Source organism: Molothrus aeneus, chromosome 19, assembly GCF_037042795.1.
Source record: "Molothrus aeneus isolate 106 chromosome 19, BPBGC_Maene_1.0, whole genome shotgun sequence".
In the NCBI taxonomy this organism is placed as follows: domain Eukaryota; kingdom Metazoa; phylum Chordata; class Aves; order Passeriformes; family Icteridae; genus Molothrus; species Molothrus aeneus.
The window spans coordinates 1,547,157-1,570,482 of NC_089664.1; the positions used below are offsets into that span (position 1 = coordinate 1,547,157).

At 47.5% G+C, this 23,326-nt stretch overlaps 1 protein-coding gene across 1 annotated transcript in view; it reads left to right on the forward strand.

The window, feature by feature from the left end:
* Nucleotides 1-23,326, forward strand: part of PNPLA7 (patatin like phospholipase domain containing 7) — a 134,636-nt gene that overhangs the window by 45,600 nt on the left and 65,710 nt on the right. The window contains exon 20 of the mRNA XM_066563058.1: nucleotides 10,998-11,111. Within this exon, the coding sequence (XP_066419155.1) occupies nucleotides 10,998-11,111 (114 nt within the window). The remainder of the gene's footprint in view (nucleotides 1-10,997; nucleotides 11,112-23,326) is intronic.

Below are 23,326 nucleotides of genomic sequence, written 5' to 3' on the forward strand. Positions count from 1 at the left end.
TTGTTCCCTGCACTGACTCAATGGCATCTGTTCCTGAGGTCTGTCAGTGCAGGGGGAGAAGAGCAGATTAGAAACTGAGGTTTCCTTCCCTGTGGAGTTCCTTGAGGAGCTGACAAGGACAGTCCTGTCAGGGGAAAAGGACCCTGACTCTCAGGGAGACTTTTTGGACGGACACTGGCTGCTGTTGGCCCTATTGATGGGCAACTCCAATCACTGTATCTGGTCACAACTCAGCTTAGAAGCTTCCAAGGAATTTTTAAAGGACAATAACGAATCTGTTAAATAATTCCCTCCCTGAAATACAGTTGACATAAGTCTTGCTTTCTAGAGACTAAGATTTGACGCAGGGGAAATTTTTTAATTTGGTCGTCCATTGCTGTAGATGCACTTAGGGAAAAATGTTGAAATGTCAATTTTATCTACCAGCTAAAGGGTCATGTTTCTTATATTATTATAATTTCTGCCATGCCCTGGGTGATCCCAGAGGATATCAGAGGAGACATCTGTGTGTTGATGGAATGGAAGGGCTTCTCTTCACCAGCTACTTGTTTAAAATGCTTATCTTAGTCTCTCTTGATGTTGCTGCTTTGGTTTTGATCTTGATTAACCACTGGAAATTGTAGTTTTTACTCTTGCTCTCTTGATCTCATTAGCACTTTTTTTGTGTGTGTGAGAGGATTCCCTTTAATTTGATTTTTGTGCCTGTCAATAGCAGGTGTTGGCCCAGGCTCTGAGGTTCTGTTGTTCCTGGCAGTGCTGCTGAGGCTGGGGCAATTATCCCCTGGTTCATTCCAAACTGCAGGGCAGGTTGTCAGAGCACAGGGTCACAGCTCCAAGCATGTGTTGAGGTGGGTGTTCTTTGCTTTTTGTTCTGTTGGGAGGACAGCAGTGGGTGAGGAGAAGGCAACAAACCCATCAGAGCCATTCCTCAGAGTAATCTGCTGCTGGATTGAAGTTGTTTGTGCACTGCCTCACCCTTCCATCATCGAAGGTGATGGAACCTTCAATGCAATGAGGCCTTTATGCAAGGCCACCTTTGTCTTCATTGAGTTCTGAAGGATGATTGTGGTGCTGGGGAGATGCCTGAGTGCCAGACAGGTCTTAGAGTTGACTCCAGATATTTTCCAGAGCTGGGTTTTTAGGTGGTGTAAGCTGGGTTTACTGGTAACCCCTCCCAGGACACGGTTGTGTGCAGGGTCTGACCCAAAACCAGTCACCTTTCCAAAATACCTGCTGAGGGGGGGAAGCTGCAGCCATGTTTTGATTAATTCAGCACCTTTTCTGCTTCTCTTCAGCAACCAGAAAGTCCCTCTTATCAGGAGGGCTGCACACCATGACTTTTGAGTGCAGAAAGTGCTGAACAAGTGCAGAAAAGCATTTGTGCTCTGACTCTTGGAATACAGGGAGAAATTGCAGAAAAGAACCCTCAGCTGCCAGTGCTGCAGCACACTGGTCCTGCTGGGTAGGAAATAATTTTTTACATTCTTAGAAATAAGGCATTTTAAATATTTTCAGATGTTAAGCTGTTTATCTAATTAAGACAGCTAAATGTCCATGGCTTTTTTTCTCTCTAAAAAGTTGAAAGCCAAGAAGAATCTGTAAATGGCTTATGATTTCCTCAGGGGATTGGAGCATTGTCCTTTGGAAATGTAACACTGTTAGAAATCTTTAATTGCTGTGTAATCCCCAAAGGAATCACACAAAGGGAACTATCAGGATTACACTTGTCAGGCTTTTGTTCTTTATCAGTATTAATGTTATCAGGCAGCTCCAAAGCCAGCTGAATGTCACTGCACCCTCCACTTTAAGGCTGCTTTGCTCTGCCTTTTTAAACATGTGAAATTTTTTTGCCAATTCCTTGTGTTTTTGTGGTTTTGTCAAACCATGACTACTGCATTTGCTGAAGCTGTAAGATACTACAAAGCTGTTTCAGGTGGATTCAGATTATTGGCACCTCAGGCACACTGTGCACAGACTGCAGTTGAGGGAATTGGTGGTGGGTGAGGTTCAGGAACAGAGCTGCAAGAATGGTCCTGCAAGGGATTGTTCTCTTTTCATCTCTTCCTCTCTCTCTCTCTTGGTAATATATTACCAAAAATTATTATTTTCCTAGCAGCATCTTAGGTATGAACTTGTATTTAAAACAACCAACAAAAGCAAAGCCAAAAAAATCTAAACCATCCAGTGAAACCCACAAACAGCAAACCCCCAATATTTGCCAGCCCCAAAGGGAGGCAGAGGGAGCCTGAGGAATGAGTTCACATTTACACCACTGAATTAGTGTCAGAATGAAATGAGAAGCTGTGTCCTGATTCCCAGGCCCATCTTGAGAGTGTTTTTGTTAAACTCAAATGGCAGAGGGCTTGGTGTGCTGTGCCATGTTATTTTTTGAGAGTATGGGGAGCTCTGATGACAGACAGTGATGGAAATTGTGACGTGCTGGGTTCCAGACAGGTGATTTCATGCATTGGGCTGTCATTCCTTAGGATATTGGGTGTCTCCTTCTGTTTCCAGCTGAAATCTTGTGATAATTCCAGCTATCAGCTCACTCTTGATACACATCCTGATCCCCTGCAGGACAGCTTTTTACTTCCCTTGCCTCCTTCTCCTTTCTCCCTTCCATTTTGAGGGATGCCACATGGAACTGGGCTGGCTGGGAACAGCAAAGGCTAAAATTGCATTCATCCCCTTCAACCCTGGAAAATGCACAAGGCTGTTGAAAATTTTTGTTTTCCTTGATAGAACCTTTTTTTTTTTTTCTTTTTGCAAGCGTCATTAAATAAAAGCCACTGAGATAGAGAGAGATAAAAGTGATCCTTGTCATCACCACCAGAATGCTTGGATGGCTCTGAGTGGTGGGAGCAGAGTGCAGTGGGGTGGCAGGAAGGATTTTTGGGAGAAGAGTCAGCAGTGGAGGGTGGGGAAGGGTCTCTGATAAAGTTCCAGCCAGCTTTGGGACTCTGTGTGGAGCTGAGTTGAAAGGAATTGGATCTCTCCCTTCTAGGAAGTATCTGAGCAGCTCATCGTGGGTTGTTCTCTCTTTTTCTGTTCTGGAAGTTCAGGTATCCTTCACTCAGAGAGGAGCAGCCTGCCCAGGGCACTGCCCTTGCAGATCCTCTTTCAACAGCCTGGTGAAATGTGATGGTTTTGTTGGGTGTTTGGTGTGGGTGTCTCAAGTGGCTTCTGACAGGGTTTTTGCTGGTGGTTGGACTGTAATGTTGGGTTTAGGGCAGCACAACATGCATGAAACTTCAAATCTCTCCTATGGCCACACATATACAAGGAGTAAAACTGAAATACAGGAGGCTGAGCTTTTACCAATTCCCTTCCTAGCTTTAATCTTCCTCTTTTTTGTCCCTTAATGATATTCACAGCTGCAACAGATCTGTCATTGCACTGCTACAAAGTGCAGGCTCAGTCCTTTGGGGAGAACCTGTGGGATGACTCCATCTGCCCTAATTACAAAACACAGCAAGCTCAGCCTTGTTTCATTTTTGTTTTTTAGATCTGCTCTTGCATATAGCCATGTACAGATACACAAGACTTTCAGGCATGAGTGTGTGTAAACCTTTCATGGCTTTTTAATACATTTATCTATTAAAAATGGAGAGAGGGAGGTTTGGATTCCTCTTTGCACACAGCAGAAGGGCTGGCTGTCCTCAGTCACGGGGTTAGCTTGGCACACAGGAGATTGCAGAAGGTGGTTGTGAACAACTTTGAAGAGTACATGGTGTTCTGAGTTCATCCACTGGCACTGCTCCCACAAATAGCATCAATTTGCAGTTTGTCTGGTTGCTCTTCCCACTCATTCACTGCTTCCAGCAGTGTCTCCTCCTTTGTCCTTTTCTGATACAAACAAGTTGATATTTCAGGTCCTTCTGAGCTGGGGCTGGAGCAAACACTGTTGGGATGAGCATCCTCTGCTGCTCCAGGTGCAAATGAGCTGGAGAAAGGTGTGAGGGCAGTGTGTTCAAACCAAAAAAAAAATCAATGTTCCATGTAGTGTTGGGTTGCCCTTTGTGTTACATTGGTGATGTTGCCTCACTGGATTCAGTTGCAGCAGCAGCAGCTCCTGCCCTGGTCTGGACAAAGACACTGCTGTGACAATGCACAGGTGGCTCTTCTGTGCTCTTCTAGTGCTGGTGTTGGCCTTGACACACAGGTGTGCTACCTGTCAGCTGCCTCACTGCCTGGCCCTGCTCCAGAGCCCCCTGAACTGGCAGCAGATGTCAGTGTTGGTGTTTCTCCTCCATATCCCTCCTTGGGTGTGTGCCCTTCCATCCCTCTCATTGTGTCCCCTCTGTGCTGGCCTTTCCCCAGCACCCTGGGCTGAGCTGGTGGCTTTGTGGAGAGCCTGGGCTGGGCTGTGGGTGGAGTGGGGTGGGTGTTTCAGGATGGAGGGAGCAGTTCTGGCAGTTGGTCTCTCCAGAGGGGGGTGGGTGTCTGTGCACCCCCAGTGTCACCCAGTTGTGTCCCTGTGAGGACAGGCCCTGCCTGTCCTTGATGCTCCTGGTGGGAGCCAAGCCTGTGCTGGAGAGAAGACAATACAAGTATCAGGCTAATTACCAGACACTGATTGTGGCTGTCTTGGAGGACAATTTGGAAAATGAAGAGTTTCACAGAATTCACAGAGCCACCAGGTTGAAGAGACCTTGAAGATCATCGAGTCCAACCCAGCCCCAACCCCTCAGCTCAACCCTGGCACCCAGTGCCACATCCAGGCTTTGTTAAACACACCCAGGGATGGGGACTCCACCACCTCCCTGGGCAGCCATTCCAGAACTTTATCACTCCTTCTGTGAAAAACTTTTTCCTGATACCCAACCTGAATTTCCCTTGGTGCAGCTCGAGGCTGTGTGCTCTGGTTGTGTCAGTGCTGCTGGAGACAGAGCCCAGCCCCAGCTGAGCACAGGCACCTTTCAGGAGCTGTGAGAGTGATGGGGGCAGCCCTGAGTCTCCTTTTCTCCAGGCTGAGCACCCCCAGCTCCCTCAGGGCTTCCTCACAGGGTTTGTGTTCCCAGCCCCTCCCCAGCCTCGCTGCCCCCTCTGGATGTGCTCCAGGTCCTCAATGTCCTTCCCAAGCTGAGGGGCCAGGACTGGACACAGTTTAAGCTGCATAATTTAATAATCCTTGGGGTCCTGACCTGCTTCCCAGGGTCTCCTTGTACCTGGTGCTTTCCCTTGTGTGCTCTTACACGAGGGTCTGAAGGAGGCTTCCCTTGGTGAGGAGAGATTGCTGCTTTTTGTGAGCTGGCAGCAAGGAAGAATCAATGGGAGAGGAAGAAATATGACGTGTGAGAGAATGACAGATTCTTGGTTGGAATAGTGACCATAATGAAGAGGAACTGAAGAAGTGTATTACAAAATGGATGGGATGGGAAGAACCAGTGGTGTAAATGTGCTCCTGGCTGGAGGCTGGGGAGAGCAGGCCTGTGGCTCTGAACATCGCACTGGACGTGTCTGCTCATGCACTAGATCTGCTTGAAATCTCACTTGAAAAGAAATAATCTCCACAAGAAACTACTTGGAAATAATCTGCATTTTTAGTGGCTGCTGCCTGTGAGAAAAGTCACCCAACAGTTTGTTAAATTTGTCTGGAGAAGCAACATTTTCCTGCCAGCGAATTGCCTGCCCTGCACCAGCCCCAGTTTGCTCCAGGAAGTCTCAGAGATGCTGAAGCCTGAGCAGCAGAACTGTGCTCAACACACTGGGGCTGTGCACACACCAAAAATTAAGCAAATAAAGTGATTTCTTGAATGCAGCTCAGAAAGGAATTTGTACTTAGAGCAACTGGCAGAATATGCCACTTGCTGGTTTTCACTTCCCAACTGTGTCATTTGGAAAGCTGTAAAGAACTGTTAGGAATGACTGTTGGAAATGAAGTCAAAAGAGGTCATGAGAGTATAAATTGCTTTTCCCCTCCCTGTAAAAAATTTGCAGCAACACTTTTTCTTCAGAAAGAACTTGTAAGGCAGGGATGTGAATCATGTGCATCGTATGGGATGGAGGCAGCAAAACCTGCTTTTGTCACTCTTTGATACTGAGCTAAGAGAAGGTGTGGGAATAATGGAATTGCAGACTGGTTTGGCTTTAAAAGGACCTTAAAACTCATCCAGTTCCATCCTTCTGCCCCTTTCACTTGATTGCTCAAAACCCCTCCCTGTCAGAATTCAGTGGAACAGCACAAAGAGCACAGGTCTGGTTTTAGGGGGTTTTTATTTGTTTGTGTTGGGAACAACAGAACCACAGCAATGCAGGAGGGCTCTCACCCATGGCCATATCATGATCAGTTATCCAGAACCATGGGGTGTGTAACACTGGAAATGGTTCTGTGCTCTCTCATTCGAATTATTCCAGCATTTGAGACACTGTTCCTGTGCAATTCCCCCAAATTAGAGGGAGTGAAAGTGAAGGCAGTGATGGATGACAGATTTCTGAGGGTGGGCTGAGATACAGAGGGATTTTGAGGATGAGGAGCCAAGGGGTTGACCTTGGAGACAGGGGAGTGGTGAAGGGAGCATTCAGCATTTTTGTAGGGCTGCTAAAACAAAGCACAGCAGGATTTCAGAGAGATGGAGTTCCAAGTGAAATTAGCACTGCAGTGTGGGCCTGCTGAGTTTATTGCTTGAGAGAAAACCAAACAACACCAGATAATGAGGAGGCAAAGAGAAGAGCAGCCAGTCCAGGCTGAGCAAGGACAGGGTGGGCTCAGCAGTGAGGGAACTCCAGGAAAAGCAGAGAATTCTTGGAGGGAGAGAGAACAGCAACAACAAAGGCAAATGCAGGAAACTGAGAGAGAAGCCCAGAAATGGGCAGTGAGGTGGAACTTACTTAGAAGCTTGTGAGGAAGGAGGAGGAGGAGTGGATGTGACACGAGAAGAACAAAGAGGTACAATTGCCTCGGGCAAGAGAAGGATTGTGTTGGCCTGAGGTGAAGTGGGAAAGATTCCACGGGTTCTTTCTGCACTGGAGCAAATGCTGTGCTCATGCTGGTGAGGATGAGTGATGCTAATGGAAGTCTGGGAAGGAGCTCAAGAGAGAACCTTGGGTGATTATGAAACCAAATATCTAAATAAACATTCTCTCCAGTCAGGTTCAATAAGATCTGAAAGATAATAATAACATTATCTGAAAGATAATAATCTGAAAGATCTTGAAACATTTGGTTATTAATGTTACTGTGGGGGTGGTTTTGTGTTGTTTGCTGCAGCTGTGGTGGGTGATCAGAGTGTTAAATTTCCCTTTTTGTGACCAAGGAAATAATGCTACGGTCTTCTGAGCACAAGTGGATTTTGTTAATTTTGAAGTTCAAGCTGGATCTCTGAGTCTTGTACTTTTACAAACCTGGAAAAACAAGAAAACCTGTTCCAAAGGTTCACTGGGCAGAGGAGTCCAAGGATTTGAACGTGGTTTAAGATAGAAATGATTTTAAATACTTAAATGGTATGAGACTTCTGGTTTTTCCTAAGCAAGAAGAAAAATATCCTAACCTCTGAACAGCTGATACCTCAAATGGTTTATTAAAAATACAAAGTAAAAAAAGTGTTATTTTCAGGGGAGAGCTGCAACTCAATGTTGGAATGTTTTTGATCTCCAAAGGAGATGGGAATAGCCAAAACCAAGTGGGTTTGGCAGATTTCCATGAGCAGAAAATGTAGAACCAGTGCAAAAAAGGCTCTAAAACCACAGGCTGTGAAGAGGGGAAAGTGTGGTGAAAGTTGAGAATCATCCTGCAGCTGATCCAAAAGAGAGCCCTCACACTTCAGTGAAGAGGAAATATTTCATTAATTATTGAATCCCAGAATTATTTAGGTGAGAAGGGACCTTAAAGCCCATCCAGTGCCAGCCCTGCCATGGCAGGGACACCTCCCACTGTCCCAGGTGCTCCCAGCCCTGCCCAGCCTGGCCTTGGGCACTGCCAGGGATCCAGGGGCAGCCACAGTTGCTCTGGGATAATTAATAAGTGAATAATGGGGACTATTAATAAATACAGAGATTGGGAACTCAGATGATTATACTCAAGGGGAAAGCACAGTGTGAATTTCCTTGTGTACAGTGTCTGGGACCCAGATATTTTCCATGCTGGAACACTGGGGTGTATTTAAATGAAAATATCAAAGATTTCCATAGTACCTGTATGCAAGAACAGTCCAAGGTCCAGTTTCTGTAATCACTGGGAATTGCAGTCAGCACTTGCAGGGGTCTCTGGGACTGGTGGTGGTGCAAATCTGGGTATTTGAATGGCTCCTTGGGAAGGAGGTTTGGAAAAGGTCTCCCTGTGCCCTCTGCTCTGTCAAAAAGACAAAGTTCCACTTGGGAGCTCAAAACCCCTCCCTGTGGCTGTGTTTAAAGTTAAAATTTAATTGCCTTTTCTACAAATTTACAAATTTCATCTTTTCTGAAAGGCTCAGGAGCCCCTTGGAGCACAGTTGGTTTTATGCTCTCATATATCACAGAAATTGTGGCAAAGGATCTCGGACAGTTTGAGCGTTTTTCTTCTTGATACAAATTAAACTCAGTCAAGAGCTGAGAGGAAAGGTTTGATTTTAACAGCTGAAACTCTTAACCTCCTTTCAGGAGAAGGAAGGTAAATTACAGAGCCAAGAACCTGTGATAAAAAGCTGGTAATAGGGGAGGGAGATAAACCAGAACATCTTATACAGCCCTTTGGGGAGCCTTTAGAAGGTTTGTTTCTCCATAAATGTATGTACAAAGATGATTTTTTTTTGCCCTTCTATATAATTAGTTTAAAATGTGATGACAGAACAAAATATCCCTGGAACCCGAGCAAAAAACAAAAGCTGGGGTTTGCAAAATGAAGGTGCTTTAAATTTCCCTTTGCAGTTTTGCATGCAGAGCAGTTGGTGCTGGTGAAATTCAAGTTAATCTTGGCAAGTTGATCTCGGTTTTCTGGACTAATGGCAAGTTTTTGAGCTCAAGATATTCTGCTTGGTTGGATTATCCATTTTGTGAGCATGGAGCCTTCCAAGGATGGATCTTGGTGGAAGTGGGATCACTGAGCTGTGTGTTTTCCACAAGGCATTTTAAAATTATTATTATTATTAGTAGTAGTAGTAGTATTAGTATTATTAGTATTATTACTATTATTATTACATATCTGGTGCTCATTTTGTGTGTCTGAGCCCATAGTAGTGTGAGGAATTAATTGCTTCTGTTGGAATTTGCTGTCAATATAAGCTTTAAAAAAAATCATGAAAAAAGCCCCAAAAATCAATCAAACAAATAAAACCATCAACCCCCCCAACCTCTAAACAACTCAAACAGCTCTAAGCTGATATATTATTTATTTCTTTTTCTAGTGGAAAATTAAAAATGCAAAGTCATGTTCACTTTGATTTGAAATGTGAGTAAATTGCAGTTAGGGAGGGATTTTTCTGTTTGTGTTTTAACCTCGGTAATTACAGCTGCTACAGCAACAACCATTCTTTTGGAAATGGCTGATCCATGGATTTTAAGCCCAATAAAAGTTGTCTGCTGCTGGAACTGCCAGGATGGAGCACCAGGCTGTAAAGGCTGTGGCTCCAGTGGTGCTGCAGGATAAGGCACTGGCCATGAGAAGAGACTTCAGCAGGAAATTGCATTTCTGCATTTCCACACAGCACAAGAGGCAGTGGCAGCTCTGGGGCAGATGGGGATTTGGGCAGCAGCTGCATTTTGGGTTTTTTACCCCAGGTTGTTTTAAATGGTGGCAGAATCTCCATAAAGGAGCAAATCTTTGTATAAGTCTCTTTGTGTCACCATCTTCTTTATACTTCTACTGTCAATAAAATAGATGTTTCTAGGTGGAATAATCGGGCACTGGTCAGGGAGGTGTGTTCTGGTGTGGATTTTCCTTGTGTGGACACAGCCCTGAGTGACTGCTTGAGCAGGGAGGTGGGACTGGATGAGCTCCAGTGCTCCCTTCCAGCCTGAACCATTCAGGCATTCCTCTTTACACAGCACATGCAAACATACATATGTAAAAAAAAATTTAAATAGTAAAAAAACAATGCTCATTTTTGGCTCAAATGTGCTGATTTGCCCCTAGAATCCCTGGGTAGTTTAGGTTGGAAGAGACCTGCAAGCTCATCTTGTTGCCACCTCTGTCATGGGCAGGGACACTTTTCACCAGCCCAGGTTGCTCAAGGCCCACCCAGCCTGCTCTCACCACTTTTTTTTAGTTTTTAGAAAGTCTCAATTATTTCAAGGTCATTGCTATTTATCTCCCTGAAGTAAAATGGAAATGTTTCAGGGTGGCATTGAGGAAAGAGGGAGCAAGTAGAGAAACAGGGTTTTCCTGGCTTTGTCACCATTAGCACTGAGGGTGGAAAGCCCTCAGGGCTGCTGTGGTGCTGACTTCACTCTGGGGGCTCCCTGGGGCTGTTTCTGTGAGAAACTGCAGCTGCCCCATGGCAGAGGGATTTGGGCTGCAGAGATGGTTGTGGCAGCTGTGGTGCCCTGGGTGCCACCCCTGGGACAGGCAGGGCTCTGCTCCAGGTGTGTGGGAGCAGCTGGGGTCCTTGGGAAGGCTTCAGCCCCTTGGTGCTGCTGTTTGGTGTTTGGTACAGGCTGGGAACTGTCCCCATGCTCTGATGCTGTCCCTCTGCTCTGTCCTTCATGCTGGCCCTGGTGCTCTCTCTCTGTCCCTGGTGCTCTGGTGCTCTGTCCCTGGATCTCTGTCCCTGTGCTCTGCCCCTGATGCTCTCTCTGTCCCTGAAGCTGTCCCTGTGCTCTGTCCCTGATGCTCTCTCTGTCCCTGAAGCTCTGTCCCTGTGCTCTGTCCCTCATGCTCTCTCTGTCCCTGAAGCTGTCCCTGATGCTCTGTCCCTGGTCCTCTCTCTGTCCCTCATGCTCTGTCACTCGTGCTGTCCCTGAAGCTCTGCCCCTGGTGCTCTCTCTGTCCCTGTGCTCTGTCCCTGTGCTCTGTCCCTAATTCTGTCCCTGTGCTCTGTCCCTGGTGCTCTGTCCCTGTCCCTGATTCTGTCCCTGTGTTGCAGGTGGAGGCCCTGACCCACCAGCCCAGAGCCACCACGGTGCACGCGGTGCGGGACTCGGAGCTGGCCAAGCTCCCCGAGGGGGCCCTGATCTCCATCAAACGCAAATTCCCCCAGGTAAGGGAATTAAAAGCATTTTCCTGTCTCTCTCCAAGGATGTCTGGGAGGCTCCAGCTGCCTGTTAGCACCACATCCTCTGGGTTTTCTGAGTGATTGATGAATTCTGAGGAAACATCGCGTGCTCCTTGTCTGCCTGAGCGGATCCATCCCAGACTTCCAGCAGCTTTCCTTGCTCTGTCCTCTCATCAATTGTAGCAGGTTTTTATTGCAGGGCTGCTTTGTGTATCTGGGAGGAGTTCTGCTTAAATGCAGGATGTTAGCAAAGTGGAAATCACTTAGTGCTACTGATGGGAAATGCAAGTTTGGCTTCTAAAATCCCTTAAAAAATGTTATTCATTCCTCCTCCTCCTGGGGCTCAGAGGAAGGGAAGTTATCTCCATCCCAGTTATCTCCATCCCAGTTATCTCCATCCCAGTTATCTCTCTCACAGTTATCTCCAACTCAGTTATCTCTATCCCAGTTATCATCTCCATCCCAGTTATCTCCAAGGCTCCACCCTTGGTTCTCTGTACCTTTATTGCCACAGCTTTGATATTTGGGGGTGGGTTCCCTCTTCCTGCCATTTTAGGTTGTCAGTCCTCCTTCTGCAGCTGCCAAATCTGTCTGTCCTGAAGACTCTGATTGCTCTCTTTGAATCCATCAGCTCATCCATCTTCTTTAATTCACTTGACATTATATCTCTCTCCTGCAAATTTGGAGACTGACGGACTTGAAATTTAATTCTTTTGTCCCTAAGTGCATCAGGGACATTATACTAAGCACTAAATCATTGCATTGGCCTTACAGGCAATTCTTTAATGCTGTTACTTCACATTATTTCTGATTTGTCATTTTGCTGTCTTGAAGACCTAGGTTTTTTTTTAAAATCAGCATTCTTTGAAAAAATCCTCCAAAAATAATAAACCTGATTTAAATACTTTAAATAAACCTGTTTTAAATTCTATTGCTTTCCTAGCACCTATAATAACTTTTTTTTAAAACTGTACAATATAAAGCCTCAATTCAGGCATTTTCATAGTACCAAAATGGTGGAGTTTTTTCTGTGTTATTGCCAGGAGAATTTAATTATGACAATAAGTGTTCAGAAGTTATGTCCGTGAAAAATAATCTTTCTGGTTTCCCTGTAAAGATGATTTTTGCTGAAATGTTTCTGAATTTCTGTTGGGGCTTATTAAGGCACTTCTGGTCCCTGGAACTCACTTGAACAGACCTGTGAGTTTATTCCTCTCCATTTAATGTCATTCCCTGCCCAGGTTCATGAACTGGGAGCTCAGTACAGAGCTCCCCACAAACTGGGGACATCCCAAACATGTGACATCCACTGTGGGGCTGCTGTCAACCATCCCTGTCCTTGTGACTGACCCAGGAGGGAGGGAATGACCCAGGGAGGATTCAAACCCACCCTTCTGCTTGTGTAGTAAGTGATTTTAAATGTAACTGCTAAACATACAGACTGTAAATTTCCAGTGTCACAGACAGGTTTGGGTTGGAAGGGACCTTAAAATTTATCCTGTTCCACCCCTGCCATGGGCAGGGAACCTTCCCCTAGACCTGGTTGCTCCAAGCCTATCCAGCCTGGCCTAAACACTGAGCAATGCCTTGAGCACTGCTCTGCACTAAGGCTGGGTTCTAATTCTGACTCTTTATCTGGGGCAGGAATTTATTTCAGTGTCTCTCTTCCCTTTCTGCCAGCTGGCAGAGCTGTTTTCCCCTGAACAGTGATCTCTGTGGAGCTGTGAATCTCTTTGCTTTGCAGTTAAAATTGAGCTTGAGTGTTACATTTATAGCACAATTCAAAACATTTATTTGTAATAGAATTCAAACGTCTTCCCATGTATAAAGAGTAAAGCCCATCAGCCTCAAATTCCTGACCTTTTTCAGTATGGAATCAGTTTTCTCTAGAGTTGCCTATAGTCTGGCTGATTAGTTGCAATGAAACAAAATGCTAAAATAGATATTTTAAGGAAATGTGTTGCAACACAGGTTGTTAGAAAGACACATTCGTGCTGCTGTGTGAGGTCTCGAAATTCTAAGTAGATGTTAAACTGGTGTAAAATGTGAGAACTTGCATTTTTTTTCCTATGGGATTGTTTTAGAACCCCACTAGAAATAGAAAGAGGAACATAAGATTGACTTTCTGTAGGTGATTTATGCAGTTAATGCCTTCAGACTGTCTTAAAAACTTTAGGTAAAATATTTTAATAAGATTTCATGGTCCTTGTGTGTTTTCTTTTTTGTCTGTTAAGTCCATCAGGAAATGCTTTGGGTTGGAAGGAGCTTAAAGCCCATCCAGTGCCACCCCTGCCATGGCAGGGACACCTCCCACTGTCCCAGGTGCTCCCAGCCCTGTCCAGCCTGGCCTTGGGCACTGCCAGGGATCCAGGGGCAGCCCCAGCTGCTCTGGGCACCTGTGCCAGGGCCTGCCCACCCTCACAGGGAACAATTCCTAATTCCCAATATCCCACCCATCCCTGCCCTCTGGCAGTGGGAGCCATTCCCTGTGTCCTGTCCCTCCATCCCTTGTCCCCAGTCCCTCTCCAGCTCTCCTGGAGCCCCTCCAGGCCCTGCAAGGCCACACTGAGGTCCCCCCAAAGCTTCTCCTGTGCAGGTGAACAATCCCAGCTGTCCCAGCCTCTGCTCCCAGCAGAGCTGCTCCATCCTCTGATCCCCCTGGTGCCTCCTCTGGATCTCTGCAGCAGCTCCAGCTCCTGCCTGTGCTGGGCCAGGGCTGGGGCAGCTCTGCAGGTGGGGTCTCACCTGAGCACAGGGCACAGGGCACAATCCCCCCTGCCCTGCTGCCCACAGTGCTTTGGATGCAGGTAAGAGAGGAAGGACAGAAGTGAGAGAGAATTGAAGTGATAGAGCAAAACTATAGGGTAGAAATTTGAGAGACAACCAGAACAGCCATAGTAAACTTTAAAGGATTTTACTGGAGAGAAATGCTTGAGCTGGAAACTGATAAATGTTGTGCAGAGGACAGGGGCTGGTTCACTTTATTAGAAAAAGAATCCAGGCATTAGAGGATCAAAAGCTGCCCATGCCTGGACAGTGTCCCACAGTTGCAAAAACCCCTAAACTATGATAACAGAATGCTTTTTGGAGTGAAGAAATTCTGACATTCTCCTTGATGCTGGAAAAGCTTCAGCACCAGCCTTTGGCAGCTCATCTGAAGGCAGAGGCAGACCAAAGGAGGAGAGTCTGGATCACAAGGAGGCAGCTGAGTGCTGGTTAGAAATACTGACCTATAAAGACAAAAAGCCCATAGAAGGTTAAGGGAAGACATGGTAGCTATTTTCAGATGTATAAAGTTGTCTTGTGCTGGAAAGGGCAGATGCTGCTCACCATACTGGAACAGAGCAACTGGGACTGAACTGAAATGGCAGCAATTGCAGTGAGAACAAGCTCATTCTGCTCTCCAGAAAGACTAAAAGATTGTTACTTGTTTTTATAACCTCTTCTAAAATGATCAGTGGAGTAATGCTTAGTGCTGAGCAGAGGGATGGACCAAATGAATTCTGTCCTATTTCCTTGGCTGTTATTCTAGGAGAGTGATTTATACACAGGGTTTATGATGTTGTTTTCCCCATTCAAGCAGAAGTAATAAAGTAATGAAGGGATAGCAGGTGCAATAGCTCTGAAATAATTGACTGGATAGCAAGAGCTGGCTGGTGATTCAGCAGAGGTGGAGGATTTCCCTCTGCAAAGCAGAAAAACACAGGGCAGAAAGCAGCTCTGCCTCTGTCAGCTCCATGCTCCTGCACTGCCTGCTGAGGGTGAGTTGGCATGAGTCTCACTTGGTGAACAATGATCAAAGAGAGGTGCTGGTCCCCAGGTCAGGTCAAATCCTCTCTTAGTTCAGGGGGGAACTGGATTTTTTGGTGTGCTTCTTGACAACTTCTGCAGAGCCTGCATAGTGTGTGTGTGTGTGTTAACAGCCAAAAACTGGGCACGTCCTGAACTTGGGTTTCCCTCTCCATTTGTCACCCTTGAGCTTTACAGAACCAAGGAACCACAGAATATCCTGAGCTGGGAGGGACCCCCCAGGATCCCCCAGCCCAGCCCCTGTCCCTGCCCAGACCCCCCAGCAGCCCCAGCCTGGGCATCCCTGGCAGCGCTGGCCAAAGGCTCCTGGAGCTCTGGCAGCCTCGGGGCCGTGCCCATTCCCTGGGGAGCCTGGGCAGTGCCAGCACCCTCTGGGGGAAGAACCTTGCCCTGAGCTCAGCCTGAGCTGCCCTGGCCCAGCCCCAGCCATGCCCTGGCTCCTGTCCCTGTCACAGAGCAGAGACTGGAGCTGCCCCCTCATCAGGCTCCAGACAGTTCCTATGAAGGCTGAAAACCCCTTTATTTTAGGAATTAGTGGGAGGACTCCATCCTGCAGACTCTTCCCCAGCCATGCTGTGTTTGTAGGTGATCCAGGAAGGGTTCCAACTCTGGAATGCATTGTAAGGAAACATTACCTGGTGCGTAAGAAAATCGTAGGACGTGGGTGGTGCTTGCCAGTGAGAACTGTGTGAAATGAGGGAAATCGTGCTCTGTTAGTCCAGGCAGTCATTCCAGTTCCTTGAGCTGAGATGTACAATCTGGAGAAATGCAATGGCTGATGCCTGGGGGAGATCCATGTGACTGCCTTCTGGTTTGTCTCCTGGAGAGCTGCTTTGGTCCTGGGAGAGACAGGAGCTGATCTGCTGGGATCTTCCAAGTGACCCACCATAGCTCAGGTTATTCTGAGGGCTGAAACAGATGGGTGAATGTGGGGAGCCTGACCTCAGTTATAAATAACAGCCAAAACTCCAGATTATGTGCCCAGAAACGACAGATGTTGATTTCTAGATCCTGCTCAGTCTGCAGAAGTCAAGCTTACATCGTGTGGCTTCTCAGGAAAGCATCTCAACCTTGATTCACTCTGGATGTGGCATCCTAGACATTCCCAATGGAAAGTGGTCCATGGTGCCAAACTTAACACTTCTGTCCACCCTGGTTCCCCCAGCTCTCCTGCACAGCCCTCAGGGTTCTCTGCCAGCCAGAGCATTTGCTCCCTGACAGCCTCTGCGCTCATTTCTGGTGCTGTTCAAAGCTCTCCAGCCTTGCAGGAGTGGAAAGGAATTGATTCTTTCTATTTTCATCCCTGCCTTCAGTTCTGGAAAGTAGGACAGGGAACCAGCTCACGATTCCTGGCACCACAAAGCAGCGTCGAGGCAGCAGCGAGAGCACAAAAACCTGTGAGCAGATCACAAAGATGTTCCAGCACTGCTGCAGAGCTGGGATCACATTTCCTAGATTAGCTTTGACTCTTTTGAGCTGAGTTAGTTTTTAGAATTCTAACTTGGAATTTAGACCTGCTGGTTGCTGAGAATCTGCTTGGGAGCTGTGGGGGCTGAACTGTGAGACAACCTTTGGCGTGCTGGAAACGCGTGCTGAGAAATAGAAAGAGTTTTTCTGCATCTTTCTTTTAATTCTCTGAGTCTGCCCTTGGGCTTTAAATATATTCAGAACCTGTCATCCATCTCCAAGTGGAGTTCTGCTATCTTCATAGGAGTATTTGAGCCAGAGCCTCTCTGAAGTGGCTGGAGCCTTCCCCAGGGTTATCTGCCTTACAAAGGGAGCTCTGTAATGTGCCCTCTTTTCAAAGTGCTGCCCACAAGAACTGGGCAGATTCTGCATCATGGCTTAGCCTTGATGTGGCACTGGGGGATAGGTCAGGAGAGGCTGTGCTTCTGGATTTTTCTGTATTTGTTGTCCTGGCCCATTCCAGTAAGTGTTCCTCGACTGTAAGAGGAGTGGATGTGAAAAGGAGAGAAGGAATTCAATGGGAGCACCGTGGTCACTGAGTGAGGCTGGCAGGAGGGGGGATTTAATCAGCACCGGTGCCAGAATGACATTTTTTCTTCAAGACACGATTGATCCCAAGCATTAGAAGCTCAAACAGCCCCAGGATAAAGCTTCAGTTCCTCTGTGGGCTTCAGCAGCATTTGAAAAGGTGCCAGGAATTGTTGTGAGGGAGCATTGAGGATTTGCTTTGTCACAGGCTGATCAAACGTCAAAGTTTCAATCAGAGACCCCTTGCTAAGCTCCCTGATTCCAGGACAAGCCAGTGTTTGTCTGATCTGGGGCCATGTGAAACTTCAATAAGACCCTGGGTTTATTCAAGCTGAGGATCTAATTTACCTCTCCTCCTCCCTTGTCCCTTAAAAAAGGCCCTTAAGAAAGCTGGTCAAGGATAGATAATCTCAGCTCCTGGTAAGAGCTTCCCAGAAGCTGTTCTGTGGATTTGTGTAGGTAAAAATGGCTGTTTGCACTATTTGACTCCAGTTGTTCTTATTTGTAGAACAGAAAACTCTTGGCAGGCCTGTTTTTCATGGCAGCTCATCCATAGGGTCTCTGTGTGGCACAAAACCCTTTTACAGATTTTTTAACTAAATCATGCCTGGATGTGAAGCTCTGCAGTACCCTGCTGTGGAGGCACCAATAGATTGTTATTGAACATATTTAATTTCTCTCTGGTGACCAATGACCTGTGTCAAGGGAGGATTAGGTTAAAATGAGGAAAAGGTTCTTCCCCCAGAGGGTGCTGGCACTGCCCAGGCTCCCCAGGGAATGGGCACGGCCCCGAGGCTGCCAGAGCTCCAGGAGCCTTTGGGCAGCACTGCCAGGGATGCCCAGGCTGGGGTTGCTGGGCAGGGACAGGGGCTGGGCTGGGGGATCCTGGGGGGTCCCTCCAGCTCAGGAGGTTCTCAGAGTATTCTGTGATTGCAGTTTGGGGGTGACTGAAGTTTTAAAAGCTGAGCTAGGAAGCATCTTATTGTTAGACCTCAAAGGCACTGGAGAGTCCACAGCTCCCCTCCAAGGCTCCTGTTCCCTGCAGCATCCTGGTCTGTTGGGTCTGGATGATGGTGGAGGATCCAAAGAGGAAAACCCCATTCAGTTTGTAGGGCTGCACACATCCCTTGGCTGTGCAGGACTGACACAGCCATTGCAGGTTCATTCCTCCAGCCAAGGCTGCTGTCCTGGCCCAGGAGCCTGCAGGAGATAATGGGAGGAACCTGCCAGGGCTGGGGAGGCTTCCTGGGGCCTGGCCCTTGGCTTCCTTGCACAGGAGCTTTGTTTTGAAATCACAGACAGTAAAAGCTGAACCCTGGAGCAGGGTAGGGCTCAGGTGATGAATAGTTTGGGGTTTGTATGTTTTCTTCTTACCTATGCTTTAATGTATTTCTTCTGTTGTAACTAAAAGGGATTTGTAGTACACAAGACCTCACATCAGTGATTTGTGGCTGTGAATTTGGATATTGGTGTTGAATTTGTGAAATTTCCCCCTGATTTAGAATGCCAGAATGGTCCAGGTTGGAGGAGACCTGAAAGCCCATCCAGTGCCAGCCCTGCCATGGCAGGGACACCTCCCACTGTCCCAGGTGCTCCCAGCCCTGCCCAGCCTGGCCTTGGGCACTGCCAGGGATCCAGGGGCAGCCCCAGCTGCTCTGGGCACCTGTGCCAGGGCCTGCCCACCCTGCCAGGGAACAATTCCTAATTCCCAATATCCCACCCATCCCTGCCCTCTGGCAGTGGGAGCCATTCCCTGGGTCCTGTGCCTCCAAGCCCTTATAAACAATCTTTCTCCATGTTTCTTGTAGGCCCTCTTCATGTATAGTTTTTCTAAATAAAAAGTTACCTATGATGGAGAAAGCTTTGTTTGGATTAGTTGTTGTCTATCAGCAGATAATTCAATTTGCCAGGCCATCCCAAAGTATTCACATCCCACAGTATTCACAGATTGAAATAAATGTCCACAGGAAAATATTTTCCAACTGAATTCTCATGAAAATCACTTTCAAAAGAGCTTTTTGTAAATGAACTCTTGAGTTTCACAGTTGAATAGGAACAAAAGCTTTAACCAGAACCCAGCCTTGGAAGATTAGCAGGGGTAGGTAATAGTTTGAAATATTTAAAGGGATTATAGGAGATACAGCACTGTAGAGTGACTGTAACCTCTTGGTGAGGGAATTGCAGTGGCTGTGGAGGAAGTGGTGCTCTGATAACACCTCAGACCCAGGATGGATGGAGCACTCAGCTCTGTGCTGCACCAGCAGTAGCAGAGCTGAGATCCTGCCTGGCTACATCCTGCTCTTGAAACAGGAATTAATCTTCCTAAAGAAAGGAAATGCAGCCCCTTGGGATGTGGTGTTTGGGCCTTGCCCTGCCATGAATGCAGAGGCTGCAGGTCTGTGGAGTAATTGAACATTAATTAAGCACAGGGAATATTAATGGTTTCCCAGAAGCTGCTCTGTAGCAGGTGGAGGAACAGACTGTCACAGTGGACAGGAGAGGTTTGGGGTGCTGGGAGAGCCTGAGTGGGTCTCACTGGGATGGAGTTGATCCAGAAACAGCCAGGAAGGTGAGATGTTTGTAGGTAGGTGAGGGGGTGAGTGGTGAGCTGGGTGGGAGAGGTGGAATTGTTCTGGGGGAACTGCTCTCCAACCCTGTTTGAGAAACAGAAACTCTTTGTCCTGATTTGCCCTGCACAAAAATGTCCATCTGCAAAGGGGAGTGGGTGGCAGGAGGAGGAGGAGAAATGGTCATTTCCCTTGGAAAGTGCCTCACCTGAACATCCTGCCCTGGGCCAGGGTGATGAAGTGACATCTGCAGTGGTGTCTGTGGGAGCTGGAGGGGTTTGGGGCTTTTGGAGAACAGCACTGATGCACCTGCAGCCCCAAGCAGCTTTTGAAATGGAGATTTACTCCATTTTTTAGACCTGTAAGGTCAGATTTTGTTCTTCTGGCCTGAAAACTCTTGCATAAGCTCAGGAGAGTGGGGTTTTGTGTGCTTTGGGGATATTTTTGATGGTGAACTCAGTCACCTCCCTGACCTGGGCAGACCCCACAACTCCAGACTCACTCCATGAGCCTCTGTAGTGCCTCTTTAGGTGCTCTATGACCTTCCTGAGTCACCTCCCAGCCTGGGCAGGGAGCAGGGGGTGGGAAGCTGTGTTCCCTGGCAGTTTGGGAAGCTCTGAGCAGACCTGTCCTGGCAGCCAAGTGTCCAACCCACAGCTCTGCTGCTCGTTGCTGTGATTAACTGTGATTAACTGAGCTGGCTGCACTCAGTGCTACTGCTGTTCCTAATCATGAGCAAGGATTAATTCCCCTTCCTCACCAACTGAACCAAGCTCAGCTCCATCCCCAGCATGAGGGGTCCAAAAGCTGCGCTTGCTTTACTACAGGCAATTAATGATCCTCGCCTCATTTAGGAACCTGCTGGTGTTGTTTGATCTGTCTGGGCTCTGACTCGCTGCCTTCTTGCAGATTTTTCTTCAAGCCTTAAATTGAAGCTGCCTGGTCCTGTGCCAGCAGGAGGGGTGTTTGCAGGGCTGGGTGCTGAAGAGGCTGTAAAATCCAGGATGTGCTGTAGGGTGAGCACAGCAGACGCTTATGACCAGGAAGGCTGTCTAGCCCTGGGTGATGGTGAAAATGAGAGAATTCCAATTGTGCAGATGTCTGGGAAGTTCTGGGCTCTTCTGGCACTGGGATTGAGAAAGGCTGGTGTTCCCATGGGGAAGGGGGCAGAAGGCTCTGGGAGGAGCAGTGCCCAGGCTGTCCCTGGCTCAGGAGTGTGGGGCAGTGCTGGGGGCTGCACCCTCAGAGGAGGGAAACTCTCTGAGTTCTCCAGGTCACTCCAGTTCCTGCCTACCCCACTGCCAATTCCCAGAGCTTCCCTTGAATTGTTAAGGTTGGAAAAGTGCCCAAGATCATCAAGTTCAACCGTTCCTCCAGTGCCACCATGGTCACCACTAACCCATGTCCCCATGTGCCACATCCACACTTCAGGGATGGTGACTCCACCAGTGCCAGTGCTTGACCTCCCTTGCAGTGAAGGTTTTCCTAATATCCACCTAAACTTCCCTGGCACAGCTTGAGGCTGTTCCCTCATGTCCTGTCACTTCTTACCTGGGAGAAGAGACTCAGCCTCACCTTGAATTTCCTACAAAGTGCAGCTGGACAGGAGGGATTTGGGATTGCTGAGTCACAGCCCAGAATCTGCACCGAGGTACCCACCCTATACCTGCCCTTTGCCTCCATCTCCTCCAGACAATTGCTTGGAGTAATTGTTTCCCTTCAATCTCTGGCATTCTGCTCCTAGCCCAAGGGCTGATTCCTGCTTGTTCCTCATTGTCCCTGCCCAAGCCATCCCTGTCCTTTCCCAGATCCCTTGGCTTCCTTGTTGTCTCTTGGGCTGCACTGAGCTGTGCTGCTCCTTCCCGTGCCCTGCTGCTGCGTGGGAGTGAGAATAAAGGGGCTTGGAAACCTGAAGGATGAATTTTTCCTGCGATTTTCAGTTCTCCCCAGCTGCCCTGAATTTGGGGAGAGCTGCTCTGCTGCCCTGCACACTGAGGGCTGCGGGTCGATCAGGTCAGGTCTGCTGTCGATGGAGGGATGTGATTTGTATTGAATTCTCCCTCACAAGGATGGACAAGTCCCTTTTAGAGGAAAACATTGCCTTTTTGTGAGAGGATATCTGGTGTATGTAATATAAAACTCTGTGGAAATTTCAGTTCTGAGCTTGGATCCCAAATTGATGTTCCTTGGACGTTGCCATGACTGCGACAGAGTGACTCATCCTGTTCTGGGGAGCAGCTTTGCTTGTTGTACAAAGTCACCAGGGAAATAATTTTCCCTATCTATACATACCAAGGCTGTAAGGTTTGCTCCAGCAAACAAGACAAATAATATTTCCCAGTAATAGGAGCAGCCAACTGGAAAATGAGACCAATAGGTTCTATTCTTAGTTCCATCATTAACCTTGGACATATTTTGTAACTTAGCTGGAGCTCTCCTTAGCTGCTTGTAAAGCAGAAAAAGTTATAAATATAGGAGATGGTTTTAGTAAGTAATTAAAATTCTGATGCTTAAGTGCTTCAGAAGTGTAAGATGTTCACGGCACCTCCCAAAACTGCTGAAGGAAAGTCCTGCTGGTGTGCCGCAGGTTTAGGTGAAGCCTGTGAGCTGGGTATAGCAAATGTGCTCTGGGGACCGATTATCTCCTTTAGCAAGGGCCATCAGTCTCTATTTTTGTGAAGAATTCCCTGTTTCCCTGAATTCTCCCCATGGCTGGGTTAGTTTTCTGTAGCCACGTGTGGCACCTTTGGGGAATCCCAGAGCCTTGGAACTTGGTGGTGTTGAGTTGTGTGGTTGGGTGACCATCAGATTCTGTTGTGTTTTGGACAAAGGGAAGCATTTTGGATCCTGTCTGAGATTCCAGGACAAGGCAGTATGCTGGAGCTTTCCCGCTGTCCTCCCCACATGGGTGGCAGTGGGCACGGGCACTGTGCCTGCTCCTGGGCAAGGAAGAGGCACTTCCAGGGGTTTGTCCTGGTCACTGAGGAGATGTTGATGTGGCATCTTCACCAACTTGCAGTCATGGCTATGGGGCAGAACTGGCCCAGGGTGCCCAGAGCAGCTGGGGCTGCCCCTGGATCCCTGGCAGTGCCCAAGGCCAGGCTGGACAGGGCTGGGAGCACCTGGGACAGTGGGAGGTGTCCCTGCTCCCTGCAGAGGTTGAAGTGGGTGGGCTTCAAGGTCTTTTCCACCCCAAGCCATGCCATGAAATCCCTGAAATAACCTTGGTAACTCTTTTTCTGTGCTCCACCACAAGTCACCCTTGGGCTGGAAGCCTCTGTTTGCTCTTCCCCCTTTTCCCATAGAGGACTTAAAACACACCAGTGCTTTATCCACAGCATTTCACAGTGCAGGGGAATTTGCTGCATTAGATTTAGTTTGTAAGGCAGGATGTGTAAATGACTCAGGTGGGCATCCTGACCTGTCTTGATGCCTGCATGGCCCTTGATGTGAAAGCTGCATCCCCAAGTGCCTGTTTCTGTGGGAGCAGGGTGTGTTTATCCAGGATCCCAGGTAACCTGGCTGCTGCTTGTTTTGCTTGTTGACCTTGGAGAACTTCTGTTGTGGCAGTTGTGTTGGGGTTTTTTCATGTCCTCCTGAGCTATTTTGACCTAGAGTTATTTGTCTGGGGGGGATGTTTAATGATTGCTCTATTAATCCTTAATGCATTTAAATAACTCTTTTCCTTATTTGGTAAAACATCTGTGTAGAGCTTTCAGAATAAATGCTGCATTTTCTGTGTCTGTCACTTCTTGATATTGCAAGGATTAGTCTTCTGCTATCCCACTTGTCAGGAATTATTGATTGGTCATGTTGGAGAGAGGCTTG